General features: G+C 56.8%; 2 protein-coding genes across 2 annotated transcripts in view; one reads left to right on the top strand and one right to left on the bottom strand.

Moving 5' to 3' along the window:
• The window catches only part of CNIH3 (cornichon family AMPA receptor auxiliary protein 3), an 86,727-nt gene that overhangs the window by 40,069 nt on the left and 29,014 nt on the right, over positions 1–17,644 (top strand). The window contains exons 2-3 of the mRNA XM_030303190.1: positions 2,359–2,427; positions 7,338–7,385. Coding sequence (XP_030159050.1) covers positions 2,359–2,427; positions 7,338–7,385 — 117 coding nt within the window. The remainder of the gene's footprint in view (positions 1–2,358; positions 2,428–7,337; positions 7,386–17,644) is intronic.
• On the bottom strand, positions 9,880–16,572 carry LOC115505024 (ferritin light chain-like). Its single transcript, XM_032591764.1, is given in 6 exon segments — positions 9,880–10,033; positions 10,951–11,057; positions 15,815–16,154; positions 16,156–16,246; positions 16,249–16,281; positions 16,284–16,572. Coding segments are annotated over 6 exon segments (990 nt in total). The 5' UTR covers positions 16,549–16,572.

Consider the following 17,644-nt stretch of genomic DNA (forward strand, 5'->3'; position numbering starts at 1 on the left):
CTGGGCACTGATTTTCCGCTGGGTGAACTCGCGGCCTCGCTGAAAGACCTGATCTGCTCGCCAGCACCTCCCCGGCGTGCGCGGTCGGCGCCGGGGTCACCAGCACCGGTGTGTCGCCGATGGCCACTCGGTCACGTCCAGGCGGTTGGTTCCCTTTGTCAGATTGCGAGCAGCCGATGTGCTCAGCTCTGCAAGCCCCCCGGAGGCCACAGCGCCCGGGACCACAGAGGCCTAGCTGGGGGAGCGTGGCCACGGGAGCCCTGCACGGGTGGGGTTCTGGCCGGTCCCTGCTCCCGGCCTCGTCTCCCGTGGTGTCTCCATCGGGGGGCTTCGGCCTCTGTGGCCCTTCTGCATCTCCCTCCTTCAGACCTTGCTTCCCCTTCGGGGCCTCTGCAGCCTAACTTCCTTCTGGAACTTTCCATGTCTGGCTCCTGGTCATTCAGGTCTCTCAGGTGAGGGGGCACCTCCCCAGAGACCTCTCGGACCTCCCCCCAATTCTGTTTCTTCATATCACCCCCACCCAGTCCCTGTGGTAAGCTCTGTGACGACAGGGCCGTGTCTTCCCGCTCACCGTTGTGTCCCGAAGCTACGAACAGGGCGAGGAGTCTTCCGGCGTCTTTAGTAACTCCGCACTTTCTTTCTGCCCTTTCGAGCCCAGAGAAGCGACACTGTGTGGCAAGGCACACCGCTGATCCTGGATTCCAGACCTGGGGCACGGCGCTCGCTGTCCGAGCCCGGAGACCCCGTCATCCGAGCACGGTGCCTGGGGCTCGGCTCCCCGAACCGGACGCCAGGCAGGCGCCCCACCCAGTGCGCCCAGTGCGCGAGCAGTAAGATCACGCGATGCAGACTCGAGATCGTGAGGGCTCACCCAGAGAGGCGCTTGCGGAAGCCAGAGGGCACTGCCGGGAGAGAACATTCCAGAGAAAAGAGGCGTCTCCTAAACGCTCAGCCCTCAGTGGGGCAGCCCCGGGGACTCATTACCTATAGCGGGTTGAGATTTCAGCCACTTCCCACTCTTCCAGGAAGGGTTTGCCGCAGCGCAGCGCTATTATTTTTAGCAAGATAACTGTTGTAGACAAGCAAGGTGATTTTTAATCCCCTGATTATAAATGCTGTTGGCCTAAAGAAGGAGAGCTCCTTGAGATACAACTCCCTGCTTCTTGAGGTGGGTCCAGGCCGCCTGAGAGTCTGCTGATGTTGCTGTGGGGAGGGGCCATCGCTAGCCCTGGTGGGGCCCCTCGTGGGGACTCCATTTGGCCAGTGAGTCGTTGCTCTGTGACCCTGTGGCGGTTGGGGCCGGGGAGAGGCTGGAGAGTCTGGGGCAGGACCTCTGTGATGAGTTAGCTTCGGCTTAGCGGTGGCACAGACAGGGCTCAAGTTCACAGACACAGCTTCACACATGGGGGCTCCCGGGGGGCTCTGTCGGTCAAGCGTCCGACTCTTGATCTTGGCTCAGGTCATGATCTCGTGGTTCGTGAAAGGAAGCCCCGTGTAGGGCTCTGTGCTGACGGTGTGGAGCCTGCTTGAGGGTCTCTCTGTCCCTCTCTCTGTCTGCCCTTCTCCTGCTTGTGCACGCTCTCTCTCTCCTCTCTCAAAATAAACAGACTTTAAAAAAAAAGTGTTGCTGGCTCATATAAAAGGGGGGAACCTTGAAAAGTACTTTGACGTGGGGCTTCTGGATGGCTTAGTTGGTTAAGCGTCCGACTTCTGCTCAGGTCATGACCTCGCAGTTCGTGAGATCAAGCCCCACGTCAGGCTCTGTGCTGTCAGCACAGAGACCTCTCTGGATCCTCTGTCCACATCTCTTTGCCCCTCCCCTGCTAGTGTGCTCACTCTCTCTTGCTTCTCTCTCAAAATAAATAAATAAATTTGAAAAAAGAAACAGCTTCCCACTGAGTTCTTCTTCCTTCCTGACTTCTCTGCAGACCCCCCTGGCCTGGCCCTGCCTCTCCTGACCCGCCAGCTCCGTGCACCTGAGGCCCTGGCCTCTGACCTCCTCTAGGGCTAGTTTGTGAGTGAGTTTAGCTTTGAGAGGACGGTTCTGTCGTCTGTCCTCACCAGGCTGCGTACGAGGTCTGTGGGCCTTATTTGTCTACCGGTCACAAGGATGAGGCCTTATGCAGCACCTGGCCTGTTCCTAATTGGGGGACTTTTAAGCGGACGCAGAAGATGACACAGGAGCCCAGTCAGCCCCAGGTGTCTGTCGCCAGCTCTGACAGCCACCGACTCCAGCCAGCCTCCTGTCCTTGACCTCCCCGCCCCCTGTATCATTCGCAGCAGATCTACAGGGAGCCTGTGACCTGGTGCATTGGCTCACGTTTGCACTAACATCTCGATTCTGCGTATTCGTTTCAGATAATTGCCTTCGATGAGTTAAGGACAGATTTTAAGAGCCCCATAGACCAGTGCAACCCTGTTCACGCGGTAAGTGGTGGGAGCTGGTGGCGGGCAGGGTTCAGGAGGGCAGGGGGGTGGAGGGCAGGGGGGTGGAGGGCAGGGGCGTGGTGGAGGGCAGGGTGAGGGGGGGCCGGGGGGCAGAGGGCAGGGGGGTGGTGGGTAGGGTGGCAGAGGGCAGGGGGGCAGTGGGCAGGGTGGCGGAGGGCAGGGTGGTGACGGGCCTGTGGAGGAGGGAGGTTCTGATACGGGTGGGGCGGGTGAAGGACATACCAGCCCTGAGTGCCTGGCTCCGGGCTGTTGAGGACACATCTCGCGCCCGAGGTCGGACGTCTCCACTTAACTCACAAGTACGTGCACCCCAGTCACCCAGGTGGGGGCCCCGTGCTGTCTTGTGGTTATTCGTCCTTGAACCAGCATGTTGTGGGGGACGGGAGCCTCCTTAGTGGTCGTTCGTGCTCGGCGCTGGCCAGCGTCTCAGTGGGACACGTGCAGAGTGGGTGTCGGGGCCCCTGACCCCACACCGCCGCCCAGGAGACGCCCACCTCGAGAGGCTCCGTGGTCCCAGGCCAACTCGCTTCCCGCTGGGGAACCCGACGCAGTCTGGTCGTCGGTGCGGTGACAGCCCCTCTGCCCCAGGTCACTGCTCCAGGTCTGACCACTGCCTCTCAGTTGTCAGCTGCTCCCATATGGAGGTGGGCGTGGAGGGCGGCCTTGGTGCAGGAGAGGGATAGGGGCGCTCGTAGGGGAGGGGTGGGTGGGGTCTCTGCTTCTCTGGTCAGTGCAGCCTACTTCCCGGAGCCGGGGACCGGCCACGCACGCGGACAGGGCCTTGTCCACACTCATTCCAGACCAGCACTCCTGGGCTCAGAGGATGGGGTGCACACGGGTCACTCAGGGGGCATCTCTCCATCTGAACTCACGGGGCCCCAGCACCGATGAAGGTCCTCCCAGGCCCTTCCAGCATGGAAGCAAGTGTTGGTTTGAGTAGTTCTGTTGATACTTGTTTTAAAAAAATTTTTTAATGTTTATTTTTGGGGGGGGGGGGGACAGAGAGAGAATGCAAGCAGGGGAGGGGCAGAGAGAGAGGGAGACACAGAACCTGAAGCAGGCTTCAGGCTCCGGGCTGTCAGGACAGAGCCCGACGTGGGGCTCGATCACGCAAACCACGATCTCATGACCTGAGCTCAACTCAGGAGTCAGACGCTCAACCGACTGAGCCAGTCAGGTGCCCTGATGATATTTTTATTTAGAGGCTGTAGACTGAACAGCAGGATTTACTAGTGTGACGCTGTCTTAACCCGGAAGGCTCACGGCATCACTCTCTAGTGACAGGGACACTTTCTTGGAGAAAGTTAAGCTCCCTGGAGGAACCACAAGACCAGGGGACTAGGCTTCAGGGTGGCCTCCGTGAAGTGCAGGGTTTTTACTGGAGTCGCCAGGTTTTGGTAGTCTTTTCCGCCTGCGGGAACCTCGTGTGTGTAACGTAGGATCCTCTCCCACGCCGGCATCGTTTACCGCGAGTACAGACCTGCGCAGGGGCCCACGGCTCGCAGGCGGCGAGGTCAGGATTCGAGGTGTGCCGTCTGTGTTCTTACCTCCTCCTCTGTGTTGTCTCTTTCGGAGATCTGATTTTCTAAAGCCTGATTTCAGAATCCCTTTGGCACCCATGCTTTGGTTCCATGGCGTAGAGCCAAACCCTTTCAAAGTTGACTGTGGGAAGCAGAATTTTGTTACAAGTTGAAAGACTCCCTCAGAGGCACTTGGAAACTCCTTAGTTTTATGAAACCTGCATTAAAATCCATCTTGTTTCCATCGGCCGGTGTCCCCCCCGCCCGGCTAACCTGGCTCCACAGGGCCTGAAAGGCCTCACTTCTTTCTGGATGTTTCGTTTGTTTGGCAGTGGCCCGTCTGCACCCGCCACAGGTGCCCGCCACAGGGCACAGAGCTGCTCAGCTCGAGAGGGCGCGTCCCGGGGGGTCAGCTGCCTACACTGCGTCCTCCTAGCTGTCTGGGCTCAAATCAGGACACAGCTCACTTAGAACACCCAGGGCTTTCTGAAATGACCCCAGGGTCACGCGAGTGCAGAAATGTGTCCTCCATTCAGCTCCGTCCTGCAAATCCGACCCACAGACAAACGTCACGGAGCAGGCAGTTTTCTTAGTTCAGATGGGACGGAGGACACAGGACCCACACGGGGGCCGAGGCGGCCTCTGCTGAGGGTCGGAGCAAGAAGGGAGCCTGCATACAGTAGGAGCTCAACTGTTGTTGATGCAAGTGAATCCTGCAGGGTGAGGTGAGCCTGGAGGCTGGGTCTCAGCTCTTTACTCCTGTCATTAGAGCCACGCTTCCAACAGGTTGTGATGTAATTAAGGAGCCTGGACCCTGCTGGCCAAACCTGTAGACAGACTGAAGGCCCAGGGAAAGGAGTCTTGTCTGGGATTTTGAAAGTTTATTTATTTTGAGAAAGAGGGAGCGAGCATGGGAAGGACATGGGGGAGGAGCAGAGAGAAAGAGCGAGCGAGCGCGTGAGCGAGCATGAGTGGGGGAGGGGCAGAGAGCAAGGGAGACAGAATCGGAAGCAGGCTTCAGGCTCCGAGCTGTCAGCACAGAGCCTGACTCGGGGCTCAAAGTCACGAACTATGAGATCATGACCTGAGCCGAACTCGGATGCTCAACCGACTGAGCCCCCCAGGCGTCCCTCTTATCTGGGATTTAAAAAAAAATCTGTTAAAACCCTACATGGAAGAATATTAGGCACATTTTCTTGGTCCTTAGGATTTACTCCCTGGCAGGAAGTTAAGCGCTTTAGATGCCTCCTTAACTGTGTTGGAGCGATCTCGGCCTCCGTGGAGGCAGCTCAGCCTCAGGAGGCTCGGAACAGTTGCCTCCCTGGGCCGTGACGCCAGCCCCGGGGGGACTCAGCTTATAAGCAGTTGCTCTAGGAAGATCCCCTAAAGCACAGACTTGCTGGGCCCTCGGGGCAGACCCCCTTCCAGGAGGAGGAGGGGGCCCCCGTGTTACTCTAGCATCTCATTTAGCCCTTCCCTTCCTTTTCCCGGTGGGGCCTTCACTGTCGCCACGGAGCGAGGGAGCTGTTGTCCCCTGAGGACCAGCCCGTGTGTCTCTGTGCCTGGTTCTGCACACCTTTCCTTATTCTGCACGTAGGCAGCCTCGATGCCCAGCTGCATGGGGGTTTGTGTGGGCGCACACGTGCGTGTGTGGGCGCGCACACGCATGGTCTGCCTTCCTTGCACGTGGGCGCTAATCTGTCCTGATGTGGGGTCTTAAAGGGCGCCCAGGAATCACTGTATGAGTCAGTTAGGGAAATAGAAGCGTCCCAGCCACCTGTCTCCTCCAGATCCGCGAGGAATTTCATTACCGTCACATCCACGGCCACCACATTGCCTCGGTAACAGAGCGCCGGCGGATGCCGCAGCCGTGCTCACAGTGGCTCCAGAAAACAAGAAAGTCATTGCGGGAAAGGGGAGGCAACACACGGTGTGTGACATGACCGTCATCACCTGCCCAGCCATTAGGCACCTGTCCCCAGCCGTGAGCCAGGCTCCAGACAGGGACCTCGACATTTGCAGAAGTCTTAGCCTGGGGCCATAGTGGGATGATGACTTCCCCTAAATATACTCACTTTAGACAAATAAAATCAATGGCAGGGATCCACCCTACCTTGGACACAAATCAGGGCACCCGTGCTCCAGGGACCCAAGTGGGCCCAAGCGGTCTTCCCAGGAGGGCTGATTGTGGGTGCCAGGAAGGATGTCCCTGGTACTTGTCTTATAACCACAAGTTTGTGCCTTTTCACCCCTCCCCCACTCCCTGTCTCTGATGACCACACTTCTGATCTCCTTTTCTAGGAGTTTGCTTTGTTGTTATTGTACGTTTGTAGATACCACAAACATAAGTGAGATCGCACGGGATTTGTCTTTCTCTGTCTGGTTTACTTCACTCGGCATAATGCCCTCTCCTCCGTCCACGTTGTTACAAACGGCAGGGGGTTCCTTCTTTTTTATGGCTGAGTAATATTCCAGTGTTTGTGTGTGTTGTGTGCACGTGTGTGCATGTATCATACTATGTAATAGTATGCTGTATATATGCTGTATGTGTGTACGTATCTCATACTATATAATATACTATATGCATTCTGTGTATGTATATGTGTGTATATCATAGTACGTATATAGTACGTATATAGTACGTAATAGTACGTATATACTGTGTGTGTGTGTGTGTGTGTATGTATGACATTTTCTTCTTCCACTCATCTATCCAGGGACACTTAGGTAGACTCTGTGTTGTGGCTATTGGAAATACTACTGACGCTGCAGTGAGGACAGAGGTGCAGATATCTTTTCCAGGCAGTGATTTCCTTTCTTCCAGGCAGATATTCAGAAGTAGAATTATTGGATTGTAGGATAGTTCTATTTTTGACTTTTTGAGGACCCCCCCATACTGTTCTCCACAGTGTCTGCACCAGTTTGCATTCCCACCAGCAGTGCACGAGGGTTCTCCTCTCTCCGCATCATCCTCGCTGACACTGTGGTTTCCTGTGTTGTTGATTTGGGCCATCCTGACAGGTGTGAGGCGGTACCCCACCGTGGCTTTGATTTGCATTTCCCTGATGATGGGTGATGAGCACCTTTTCGCATACCCATTGGCCGTCTGTATGTCTTCTTTGGGAAAACACCTATTCGGATCCTCTGCCCATTTACAATTGGATGATTTGGTTTTTTGCTAGTGAGTTCTATGAGCAGAAACTCTCGTTAGGAGGCGCTGGGTGGGAGCATGCAGGCCACGTGGCCGGGAGGGGTCTCTGGTGGGTTCTGCCTCCTGTACTGGGGGCTGAATGTGGGGCTCCTCAGGTTCTCGCAGCAGAACATCTAACCTCCAACCTCCCCTCTTTTCCTCTCTTTTGCGTCCTGAAGAGGGAACGGCTGAGGAACATTGAACGCATCTGCTTCCTCCTGAGAAAGGTCAGTGCAGGAACGCCACACCGAGGGTGGACGGCCACGGGGTCGTGGCCGGTCACACGGTAAAAGGGGCCAGCGAGGCTCATGCCTGCTCCAGCCCCGTCTCCCCCGAAGGCAAATGGCAGGGGCGGGGGAGGTGGGAGCGCGTGGAAACCTCCAGAGATGAAAGGAGCTGATTAGAGTGGTGGCCATCGCCAGAGTGGTGGCGCTGGATCCTTGCGGGTGCCTCTGGTTGGATCGGGAGGTCCTCTATCTTTGCGTGATGATGGATGGCATTTGCACCTGATGCTGCCCCTGCGGCCTTTGTTCCTGGCTGGCGCTGGGGATGCACCTGCCCGGCTCCAGGAAGCTTTTAACTAGCTGCTGGCTTTCCTTTGAGGTTTCAGCTGCCATTCAGCCTCGCAGATTGATTGACAGCGTCACGGGGAGCGTGTCAGGGCTGGGACAGGACGCGTGATGAAGGGGAGCCCGCGTTCGGAGAGTTGTTCTGAATGGATGGGCAGAGGTCACAGCCGCCGGGCGCCTCCGGAACACACGTGTGCATGCACATTCAGGGGTGCGCGTGCTCTCCGAGACATAGCTGGGGAAGCCCGATGGCAGAGGGACGTCACCGTCCAGCAGGAAAGTGTGTGCAGAGAGCAGCAAAGTGTAGAGACCAGCAACTTGCAGGTAGAGGAAGCGGTACCCACAGCCGAGAGCCAGAAGACATCCCCATCTCTGTTCAGAGCGGATGGGCTACAGGACACCGTAAAGCCACCTGTCAACCCGAAAGGAGTTTTTTTTTTTCAACGTTTATTTATTTTTGGGACAGAGAGAGACAGAGCATGAACGGGGCAGGGGCAGAGAGAGAGGGAGACACAGAATCGGAAACAGGCTCCAGGCTCCGAGCCATCAGCCCAGGGCCTGACGCGGGGCTCGAACTCCCGGACCGCGAGATCGTGACCTGGCTGAAGTCGGACGCTTAACCGACTGCGCCACCCAGGCGCCCCCCGAAAGGAGTTTTTGAGCCTCCTGTGAGTAGGAGAGAAACAGATACCTTGCCAGCATCGACAGAAGGAAAATCATCGTGCAAGCTTTTGAAACTTTCCTAGATTTCAGTAATGATGCCTTCCATTGGAAGAGCGAGCTTAATCAAAAGTTAATTATTTTTCCTGCCGATTACTTGCCCGTTGATGTTTTCTCAGACACTCAGTGTGTTAGAGTTTCACGTCTTGGATGAGGCAGCAGGGAAGTATGGTCAGATGATGAGAAGCATATGAAAACACTAGTGATCCAAGAGTAAAGAAGGATTTAAGAGAACGGCACATGTCATTTGGTATTAAGGGCAGTTCATGAATCTGTGAATTACTTTCCCAGGTAATATCTTGGGCACCAGTGATTCCTTCGGCTGTGACTTCTGGTCTTTGGCTGGTGCTTTACGACTGACAGCTAAGTGTCTGTCTCATCCCTTTCCCCCATCCTGAATGTACCCCAGCCCCCCACCCCAGACTCTCTGGCAAGGCAGTAATCCACATCCTTCACATCAGGCTTGCTCACCCTTCTGACTGCTTGACCACTGACTCTGGTGGGACAGGGACCAGTGGCCTGGCCGTGTCTGCCAGAGTCCTGCCTTACAGCCTGAAGGTCAAAGCCAAGGGTGTGAAAGAAAAGGGGCTGAGCAAGAATTAGCTTTACCATTTGCAAATTTGCATAGAGTTTCTAGAACTGTATGCAGTAGATGAGGCGTTTTGCTCCAGGAAACATATTCCAAGGGCCTTTTTCTGTTTTTTTCCTTTTCATGGGCTCCGTCCCCTCATCTCCCCCCCCCCCCAACCCCACCTTGCTGCAGCCTCCACTGCTCCCGTGAAGGCATGTTTCGTTCAATGTTAGCAGGCGACACCAGGGGGGAAAGTTCCAGTAGACACAGGGGACAGCAAGGAGAGTTCCAGTGGACAGCAGAGGACAGGGAAGAGAGTTCCAGTGGACAACAGAGGATAGGCGGAGAGTTCCAGTAGACAGCAGAGGACAGGGAGGAGAGTTCCGGTAGACAGCAGAGGACAGCGAGGAAAGTTCTAGTAGACAGTAGAGGACAGGGAGGAGAGTTCCAGTAGACAGCAGAGGACAGGGCACACTGACTTCAAGTCTGCAGGTGTGAGCCGTGCTCGATCACTGATCACTCATCCTGCAGCCTCACGGCCTCGGCCCCGCCACCGGCCGGGCGAGAACCTAGCCGGGAACGTGTCTCTCTTACTACACTTACTACTTACATCAGATGTGTATTTTCATATCACATGTAACTCTGTCGTGCTCGTCGTCTACACAGAAGGCCCCTAGCGGACAGGAGGTAATGTATGCAGGCCTCTGCTGCTTCCCCGTCCTGCCCCCTGCCCCGGTGATCCACGAGGCCCTCAGTGCGACTCTAACCCCGGGCGCAGTGAGCATAACGCCTCCCCTGGGAGGCTGCTGGGGAATTAGCGGGGAGGACACAGGTGTGCGCAGCTCAGAACGGCTGACACCGTCACACGTTACCGCTGTCGTCCTGACCCTCGGTGGCTGCCAAAACCCCCGTGAACGCCCCCGGGGCGTGCCTTCCGTGCCGAGGCGGGTGCAGGTGCGGTGGCCCATGGCCGGCGGCCTCCCCCAGGCTCCAGCTCTGGTCCTCCTGCCGGAGTCTGAGCCCGTGCCGGGCACAGGGGGAGGCTGAGTGGGTCTGGTTAGCACCACCACCTTCTGGGAACTGTACCTTCCAAGAAATTCCTTGGAACTTGTCTCCTAACACCCGGGATGTGATGCATTTCAGCAGCTGATTGTTGTTAAACCACCTCCTCAGCTTTCTCGGGAGGAAGGAAGGGATTTTCAAGTGGATCCGTTTCAAGCTCTGTAATTATCAGGAAATGTGTTCTTTGGGTAATCGTCTGAACTGCGGGGTTCTCGTGTTGACGTGTGCGTATGATTCACGTTCTAGGGCAGGACCACTCTGTGAGCCGCTCTCCACTGGAGCAGGATGTCGGCGCCGTGGGTCACGGAGAAGGGCGGGGTGGGAGCAGGAAAATGCCCTCGTCTGACGAGGGGCCCCTGCTGCCTCTCCAGGTTCAGGAAAGGAAGTTCAGTGAGAGCCCAGGGTCGGCATGAGCTCGGGGAGAAGCGTTCCTGGCGAGCTGTGGTCGTCACACCCTGGATTTGGTTGTCCTGGGGCGTGTCAAGTGTCACTTCCCTTGGGCCAAGCTGGTCGTGTGTCACTGATGGTCTCGCGTTCGCCGGAGCCTGCGTGCGTGGCAGGACCCAGGGCGCCGTGTGGCTTGACGGAGCTGCGGTTCTCCTTTTTCCCCAACTTCCGCGAGCTTGTGTCCAGTCTCAGTGTCGGTTTTCTGACCTCTGTGGCTGCAGAGAGCCCCGGGGATGGATGATTTTCCCTCCCTCCAGGGCTGTGGAAGAGGAGGACGGGCGGGGGGCGTTGCGTCCTTTGGGGCCGTGTAACCAGGTGGGAGGCGGCAGGTGCACCAGGTTTTATTCTGGAAAGAACGGGGTGGTGATAGGGCCACAGGAGTTACCACCCCGACCGCCTGTGCCCCTCCCCCTTCGTGCTTACCCGAGCCACACCTGCTTCGGGGGAGGGGTCGAGGCGGGAAGTACAGCTGAACGGTGTGAAACCGGCACCCGCCGCAGACACTCCACGATGTGATCCCGCAGGCGGAGCTGGCGGAGGTGGGCAGTGGTGGAGTAGGAAGACCACGCTGCTGTTCCCGATTCCGCACCCTCCGCCGTATCCGTGGGGTCACGTCCCCGAAGCCATGACCTCCCCGAAGCCAGGGATTGTGGGGACCCTCTCCTCTGCACGCACGCTGGGCTCTGCCAGGTCTTCCGAGTTCCGGGAGTGCCTGCTCGCCTGACCTGACGTCACTGGGGCCAACCCACTGCAAGGAGCCCGGGGGCATGGGGTGCAGACCCCAGCCCAGCTGTAGCTCAGAACCAAGCCCGCTAGATCCAGCGACCGCCCCCCCCCCCCCCAGTCAACCTTCAGCTGTGCGAGCAAGTATAAATGATTATTGTTGCGAGGCGCTGAATGCTGGAATGATTTGTTATGCAGCATTGTTATAGCGATGACTGACCGATACTGCAAGCTTGTGCTGCTTACGTAAGGGGGAGTCTTTTTTTTAAAAACCCGATTGTATCCTGTGCCACACATCGGCTGTTTGCTGACTCTGTACATTTATAAATAGACCGTTTCAAACTCTGTCCCAATTTCTTTGACCTCAGAGGAGGCTGCTAAATGCATTCATGTACCAGAGCCCAGAGAAAGACCCACATCACTTTGGATCACGTTACTTGTCCGGCATTAGCTACCTGGAAGAATAGTGAAGACGGTGCCTTTTCCGTAATTCCCGGCACTCCTGCCACAATGAACTGACTTGATCGCCCGTCTTTTTAGCCGCTGGCACTGTTCTCCCTTCGGGCTCTGGAGAGAACGGTGTGTTTAATTGAGGGACACGATACAGTTGAAAAGGGACACATAAACTCAGAGGCAGTTGCGTGGAATGCCTTAGAGAGACCATCCTTGGCTCAGGAATTTTCCAGAATGGAAGTCTGTGTTGGCTGGCGGATTTCTAAAATGTGCTGGGGACAGGAGCTGTTTCTGTTTTTAGAGTGACCACTGCCCGCCTTTAAAAGAACTGGCTCTTTTGGGGCGCCTGGGGGGCTCAGTCGGTTGAGCGTCCGGCTTCGGCTCAGGTCGTGATCTCGCGGTTCGTGGGTTCGAGCCCCACGTCGGGCTCTGTGCTGACAGCTCGGAGCCCGGAGCCTGTTTCGGATTTTGCGTCTCCCTCTCTGTCTGCTCCTCCCCCACTCGTGCTCTGTCTCTCTCTCTCTCTCTCTCAAAAATAAATAAACATTAAAAAATTTTTTTAAAGAATTAGCTCTTTTACATATATATTTTAATGTTTATTCATTGTTGAGAGACAGAGCATGAGCGGGGGAGGGGCAGGGAGAGAGGGAGACGCCGAATCCGAAGCAGGCTCCGGGCTCGGAGCTGTCAACACAGAGCCCAACCTGGGGCTCGAACCCACGAACCGTGAGATCATGACCTGAGCCGAAGTCGGAGACTCAACCGACTGAGCCACCCAAGTGCCCCACATCAACTTAATTTTTAAGCAGCTAAAGGATAACTATGAGCAAATTTAGTTAAGGAAGAAAACTCAGGTTCACTCTGCATTTTTTTAAAATTTTTTAACATTTATTCATTATTGAGAGACAGAGAGACACAGAGCGTGAGCAGGGGAGGGACAGAGAGAGGGGGAGACGCCGAATCCGAAGCAGGCTCCGGGCTCCGAGCTGTCACGGCACAGAGCCGGACGCGGGGCTCGAACCCACGGACCGCGAGATCGCGACCTGAGCCCAAGTTGGACACTTTATCGACCGAGCCACCCAGGCGCCCCTAGAAGAGTTAACTCTTAATCCTCGTAACGACACTGTGAAGCACTGATGACTAATAGAGGAGGAAGTCGGGGGCGTAGAGAGATTTACTGTTCTGGGGTCTCATGTTTCTCAAGTCGGTGGATCTGAAGTCAACATTTTTAATCACAAAATAGGGGAAGCTGTTGCTTCTCTGACACCTGCTGTTTACGGACCACCACGGCGGCAATATCGCCCAGCTATTTAAAGGGAAGGCAGGAACCCCCAAAGCCACAGGGACCCTGTAATATGCTTGGCTCACCATGATGGGGCCGAGTGGATTCCTTTAAGGCTCTTTTCTATTTCCGTTTAACTCCTTGGTAGGATGGTTCACCCCGCGAGGGAATGTTTGAAGAAAAGTAAAAATATCCTAGAACAACGCTCGCAACTAGTTCAGAAACTGTGTCTCATGTATAATGTATTTTCCATCGCTTTCTGCGGCAAAGTCCTCGTGAGAGGGAAGGACGGCACAGTTTGCTCGCCGTGTGAGCAGCGGTGCTGTCCCAGGGTTGCTGAACCGGAAGCCGGGTGGTGGGGGCAGCGGGGGCTCTGTCCTCACCTCGCTCGCCCCCAAGGCCGCGGCAGGACAGGCAGCGGACCCTACAACAGCTCTGGCTCCCCATTGCCCGTGGCTGCTTGGCCGGATCCTCCCTGCTTCCTCATCACCACCATCATAGAGGGTCAGGCCAGTCAACAACAGCTAAGACGTCTATTTCTCGCGGGTCCGCGGGTCACTGGTTGGTCCCCTGACCCTGGCTGGGCTTACGGGGAGAAGGGGTGCCACTTGCTCCTGCCTGAGGCTCATGCATGTCTCTGGACACAGGCCATTAGCTGGCCTAGGATGGCCTCCACGGGGGCAGTTGGACCCGCTCCGCATCTCGTCCTCCAGCGACTCGCCCAGGCTCTGCTCACCGCGTCACAGAGAAGCCGGAGAACGAGCGGAAACACGCGGGCGCTTTTTTCAAGCTTTGGTTTGCATCAGACCTCCTAGTGCCCTGTGGGCTGACGCGAGTGACACGGCCGAGCCCAGGGTGTGGGTTCAGAAGCTCCCCAGGTTTGTGCAGGGGGCAGGCCGTGCCAGGTGGCAGGTGGGTAAGTCAGGGAACCTACGCAGGAGGCTTGTCTCGGGCAACCACAGGGCGGGTAGATTTCGGCACCCCTCCCCACCTGTTTTAGAAGCTTACAAAGAGGCCTTCGTGGTGGGGTTCAGCCACATCTGTTCACGTGGTCCCAACACCACGTCACCATCTCAGGGCTGTCCTGGGGGCAGGTCCCGGGAGCGGGGAGGGCAGGTGGAACCCGCATCCCAAAGGTAGGAGAGTGGGTGAGGAGCTCTGGGCACCAGGGTCCACCTCACCGGTCACCCATTGGTCGCGTCTTCTTGGTGACCTCCGCCAACACGGAGTAGGACTGGGAGGGACTACGGAGTCACAGGCAAAGGTGTGGCTGTGGCGAGGCCATTTGCGGATACCGTAAGTGCCGGCCATCTACCACGTCAGTAGGAAGGGGATTAAGATTCAGGGATCGGGACAATGAGACACCACCTTACTCCTGTTAGAACAGGCATCAGGAAGACAAGAGATAGCAAAGTTCGGTGAGCATGTGGAGAAAAGCGACCCTCGTGCCCTGCCGGTGAGAACGCAAGTTGGTGCGGCCACTACTGAAAACAGTATGGCGGAGCCTCGAAAGTTAACAGTAGAACTACTCTGTGACCCAGCAGCTCTGCCTCTGGTTATCGATCCAGAGGAAATGAAAACACCAAGCCGAAGAGACGTGCCACCCCCGTGTACCCAGTGGCCTTATTTATAGTAACCGAGACGTGGAGACAACCCAAGCGTCCGTCGGTGGATGAGTGGACAAAGAAGATGTGGTGTGGACACCGGTGTCTTGGTCTTCCTTGAGTCCCCAGACTTTAGCACGATGTGGGACCCAGTCCTGATGGTCAGCATGTGACCAGGAGATGAAATGCTAAATCTGGACCTTACGGGTCATCTGATCGGACCCCTCATTTTCAGATGGGGAAACTGAGACCTGAGGGCTCAGTGGTGAGATGACATCACAGCCAGTGTGTCTGGGCCGCTCGGCCGCGTGGAGTGTCTGAGGTCACTGAAGCTGGACAGAACCGGACCGATCTGTGAGCTCTCTGGGGCAGGGACCACACCTTGCCTGCTCACAGGGGCATCCCCAGAGCCGAGCTCAGAGCGCAGGAATCAGTAAGTGATGAAATGTCTGGCATCCCTACGCCGTGTCAGTGGCCATTTCACCGTGTGTAGCGTTTACTGTACATGAATTTTGTCTTCCCCGAGGGTACAACCACTCACCAACATGGCACGGATAGGCCTAAGAAGGAAGCGTCATGCTGTTATATCCTTGGCAAAAGGCGTGGAAAAGACCCTTGGTTATTTCAAAATAAGCTCTTCTCCGGTGAAAAGTGGTCTTTCCGTGTACATCCAGGGACCCACAGGTGCAAGGAGAGCAGCACAGAAGCGTCTACATATTCTTCCCGTCGTGACGACCGTGTGGAGATCTCAGCCCGCTTCCATCAAAGGGGTGGCCTCGTTAGAACCACGGGGGTTCAAGGACTTCTCCTTCCCCGTTCTGTTTGGGAGCAGCCCTGAAGGTCAGCCACGTGCAGAATCGGCAATAGATGCTGGGGCAATAGATCCGAAGCACAAATCTGAGTCCTACACCTTCTAGGCCAGGGGCGCAAACGTGTCACTTAGCTAGTGAATGAGCCCAGCCAGTGCCCAGCACCGTCACAGCGCTGCGTCACAGCTTTGCTCTTCTCCGTTCGGTATCCAACAGCCGGGAATTTCAGAAGTGCGTGCAGGAGGCACTTAGCACTCGCCGTGAAACCTCGCTGCCCGTGTTGTGCAAAATCGTGTGCGAGTGCCGTATGGGGAAGCGATAAATGGTAGAGTCCACTGCTTTGTTGTGTCTGTCATTAGTGGAGCTGGTGGGTCCTGACCATTTTGCGGATCAGAATCCCCCCCTGGAGATCTAACGTGCATCTTGGGAGGGGCCGGCTTTTGTTGTTGTTGTTGTTGCTTTTCCTGCTGCAAAAAGCTTTCCTGTTTCCATTTGGTCCGTGGCGTGGCGTGGGAGCAGGCTCCAGGGTGTTGCAAAGCTGCCCGGGGGCCACAGAGAGAGGCTCGGGCACCAGCCCTGGCATCCGGGGGCTGCCGGAGGGGCCCCTCACGGGCTGCTGGGCTCCAGAGACCCCGAGTCATGCTGGGGGTGAGCCTTTCCAAGAGATGCCGGCCTCGCCCAGCCTGGGGAGGGGGGGCAGCCGGCCTGCGGAGGTGAGTCAGGGGGTCGCCCATCTTCCTGATGAGTTTCGCCTCCGTCTAGGAAGTGCTTCTCCTGGAAGTCACGGCGCTGGGGGTCTGCGCGGGCCAGACCCAGGGCGTGTAGATCCAAACGGGCCTGGTCCAGACCAGGGCGGCTTCCATGGCATCCAGGCTTTCACCCCCTCATCCCGGCACCTCTTCTGCACGTCTGGGAAGAGGGCGCGGCTGCTGTGCTGGTTTTGCACCTTCAAGAGACGCTCAGCACCCTCCCGCTTCTCCTTAGCCAACTCGTGGGAGAGGCGGTCCACACCCTCCAGAGCCACATCCTCCCGGTGGAAATAGGAGCCCAGAGAGAGGGAGGGGTAGGCGGCCCGCGGGTGCGCGTGGACCAGGACGTTGACGGCGTCCTCCACCTCGGTGGGATAATTCTGACGAACCTGGGAGCTCATGGTTGGTCGGCGACGAGGAGCTGAGTTCAGAATAGGGTGTTGTCCGGTCCCGGAGGCAGAGGGTGGCCGAGAAGACGGCTCCAAAGGTCATGGCTGGAAAAGCGGTTAAAAGCGGTCGGAGGCTGGTGGAAGGGTGTCCCTGGGTCCGTTCTGTCCCAACACTGTCGAAGCAGGGGACAGGTCTGCGGGGCCGCCGGGCGCACTGCTCGGGAAGGTCCGGTTACCTGTATTTGAAGACGCCCTGTGTGCGTCTCACGGGCGGCCACGACGGAGGAACCCAGTGAGAGGTATTCGGTGGTTTGGCGGGTGTCCTGGTGATTCGCAGGCAGCTCCCCGGTGGCTGCCCGGGGTCTGGAGAGTTGTCTCGGCTGCGGGAGGTGGGGGAGGGGCAGGAGGCGGGCAGCACAGGCTTGAGGAGCGCCCGTCGTCTGCTGTGTCCCGACTGCGTGCCGAGGGAACGCCTGCCCGCTCTATATCTTGAGGAAGACCGGTTCCCCCTCACAAAGGAAGTCCAGGAACCCTCGTGGAGATGGAGGGAGAAACCCTGGAGCCACCAGTGACCTTGGGGTGGGTCCCCGAGAGTGGTCCCCAAAGCCGGCTGTGCCTCGCATCACACTTGGAGAGGTTATTGAAGATACGGATTCCTGAATGGCCACCCCCTGTGGTGGTTAATTTTATAGGTCAACATGGCTGGGCCGCGGTGCCCAGACATGTGGTCAGACATTACTCTCGATGTCTCTGGGAGGGTATTTTGGGGTGAGATTAATATTGAGATTGGTGGACTTTGAATAAGGCAGATTGCCCTCCCTAATGTGGGTGGGCCTCATCCAATCAGTTGAAGGTCTCAGAGAACGAACACTGACCTCCCCAAGTAAGAGGCGGTTCTGCAGCAGTCGCCTTCAGACTTCAGCTGCAGCATCGGGCCTTCCCAGATCTCCAGTCTGGCGGCCCACGCTGCAGAATTGGGACTTCCCGAACCACTGCAAGTACATGAGCCAGCCCCTCAAAATCTTTCTCTCTCTCTCTGTACGTACCATATACGTGCATGGGACCAAGCCACGTTGCGATGAGGGAGTGGGCAGCTGATTAGGCTCGC

Source organism: Lynx canadensis, chromosome F1 (genome assembly GCF_007474595.2).
Source record: "Lynx canadensis isolate LIC74 chromosome F1, mLynCan4.pri.v2, whole genome shotgun sequence".
In the NCBI taxonomy this organism is placed as follows: domain Eukaryota; kingdom Metazoa; phylum Chordata; class Mammalia; order Carnivora; family Felidae; genus Lynx; species Lynx canadensis.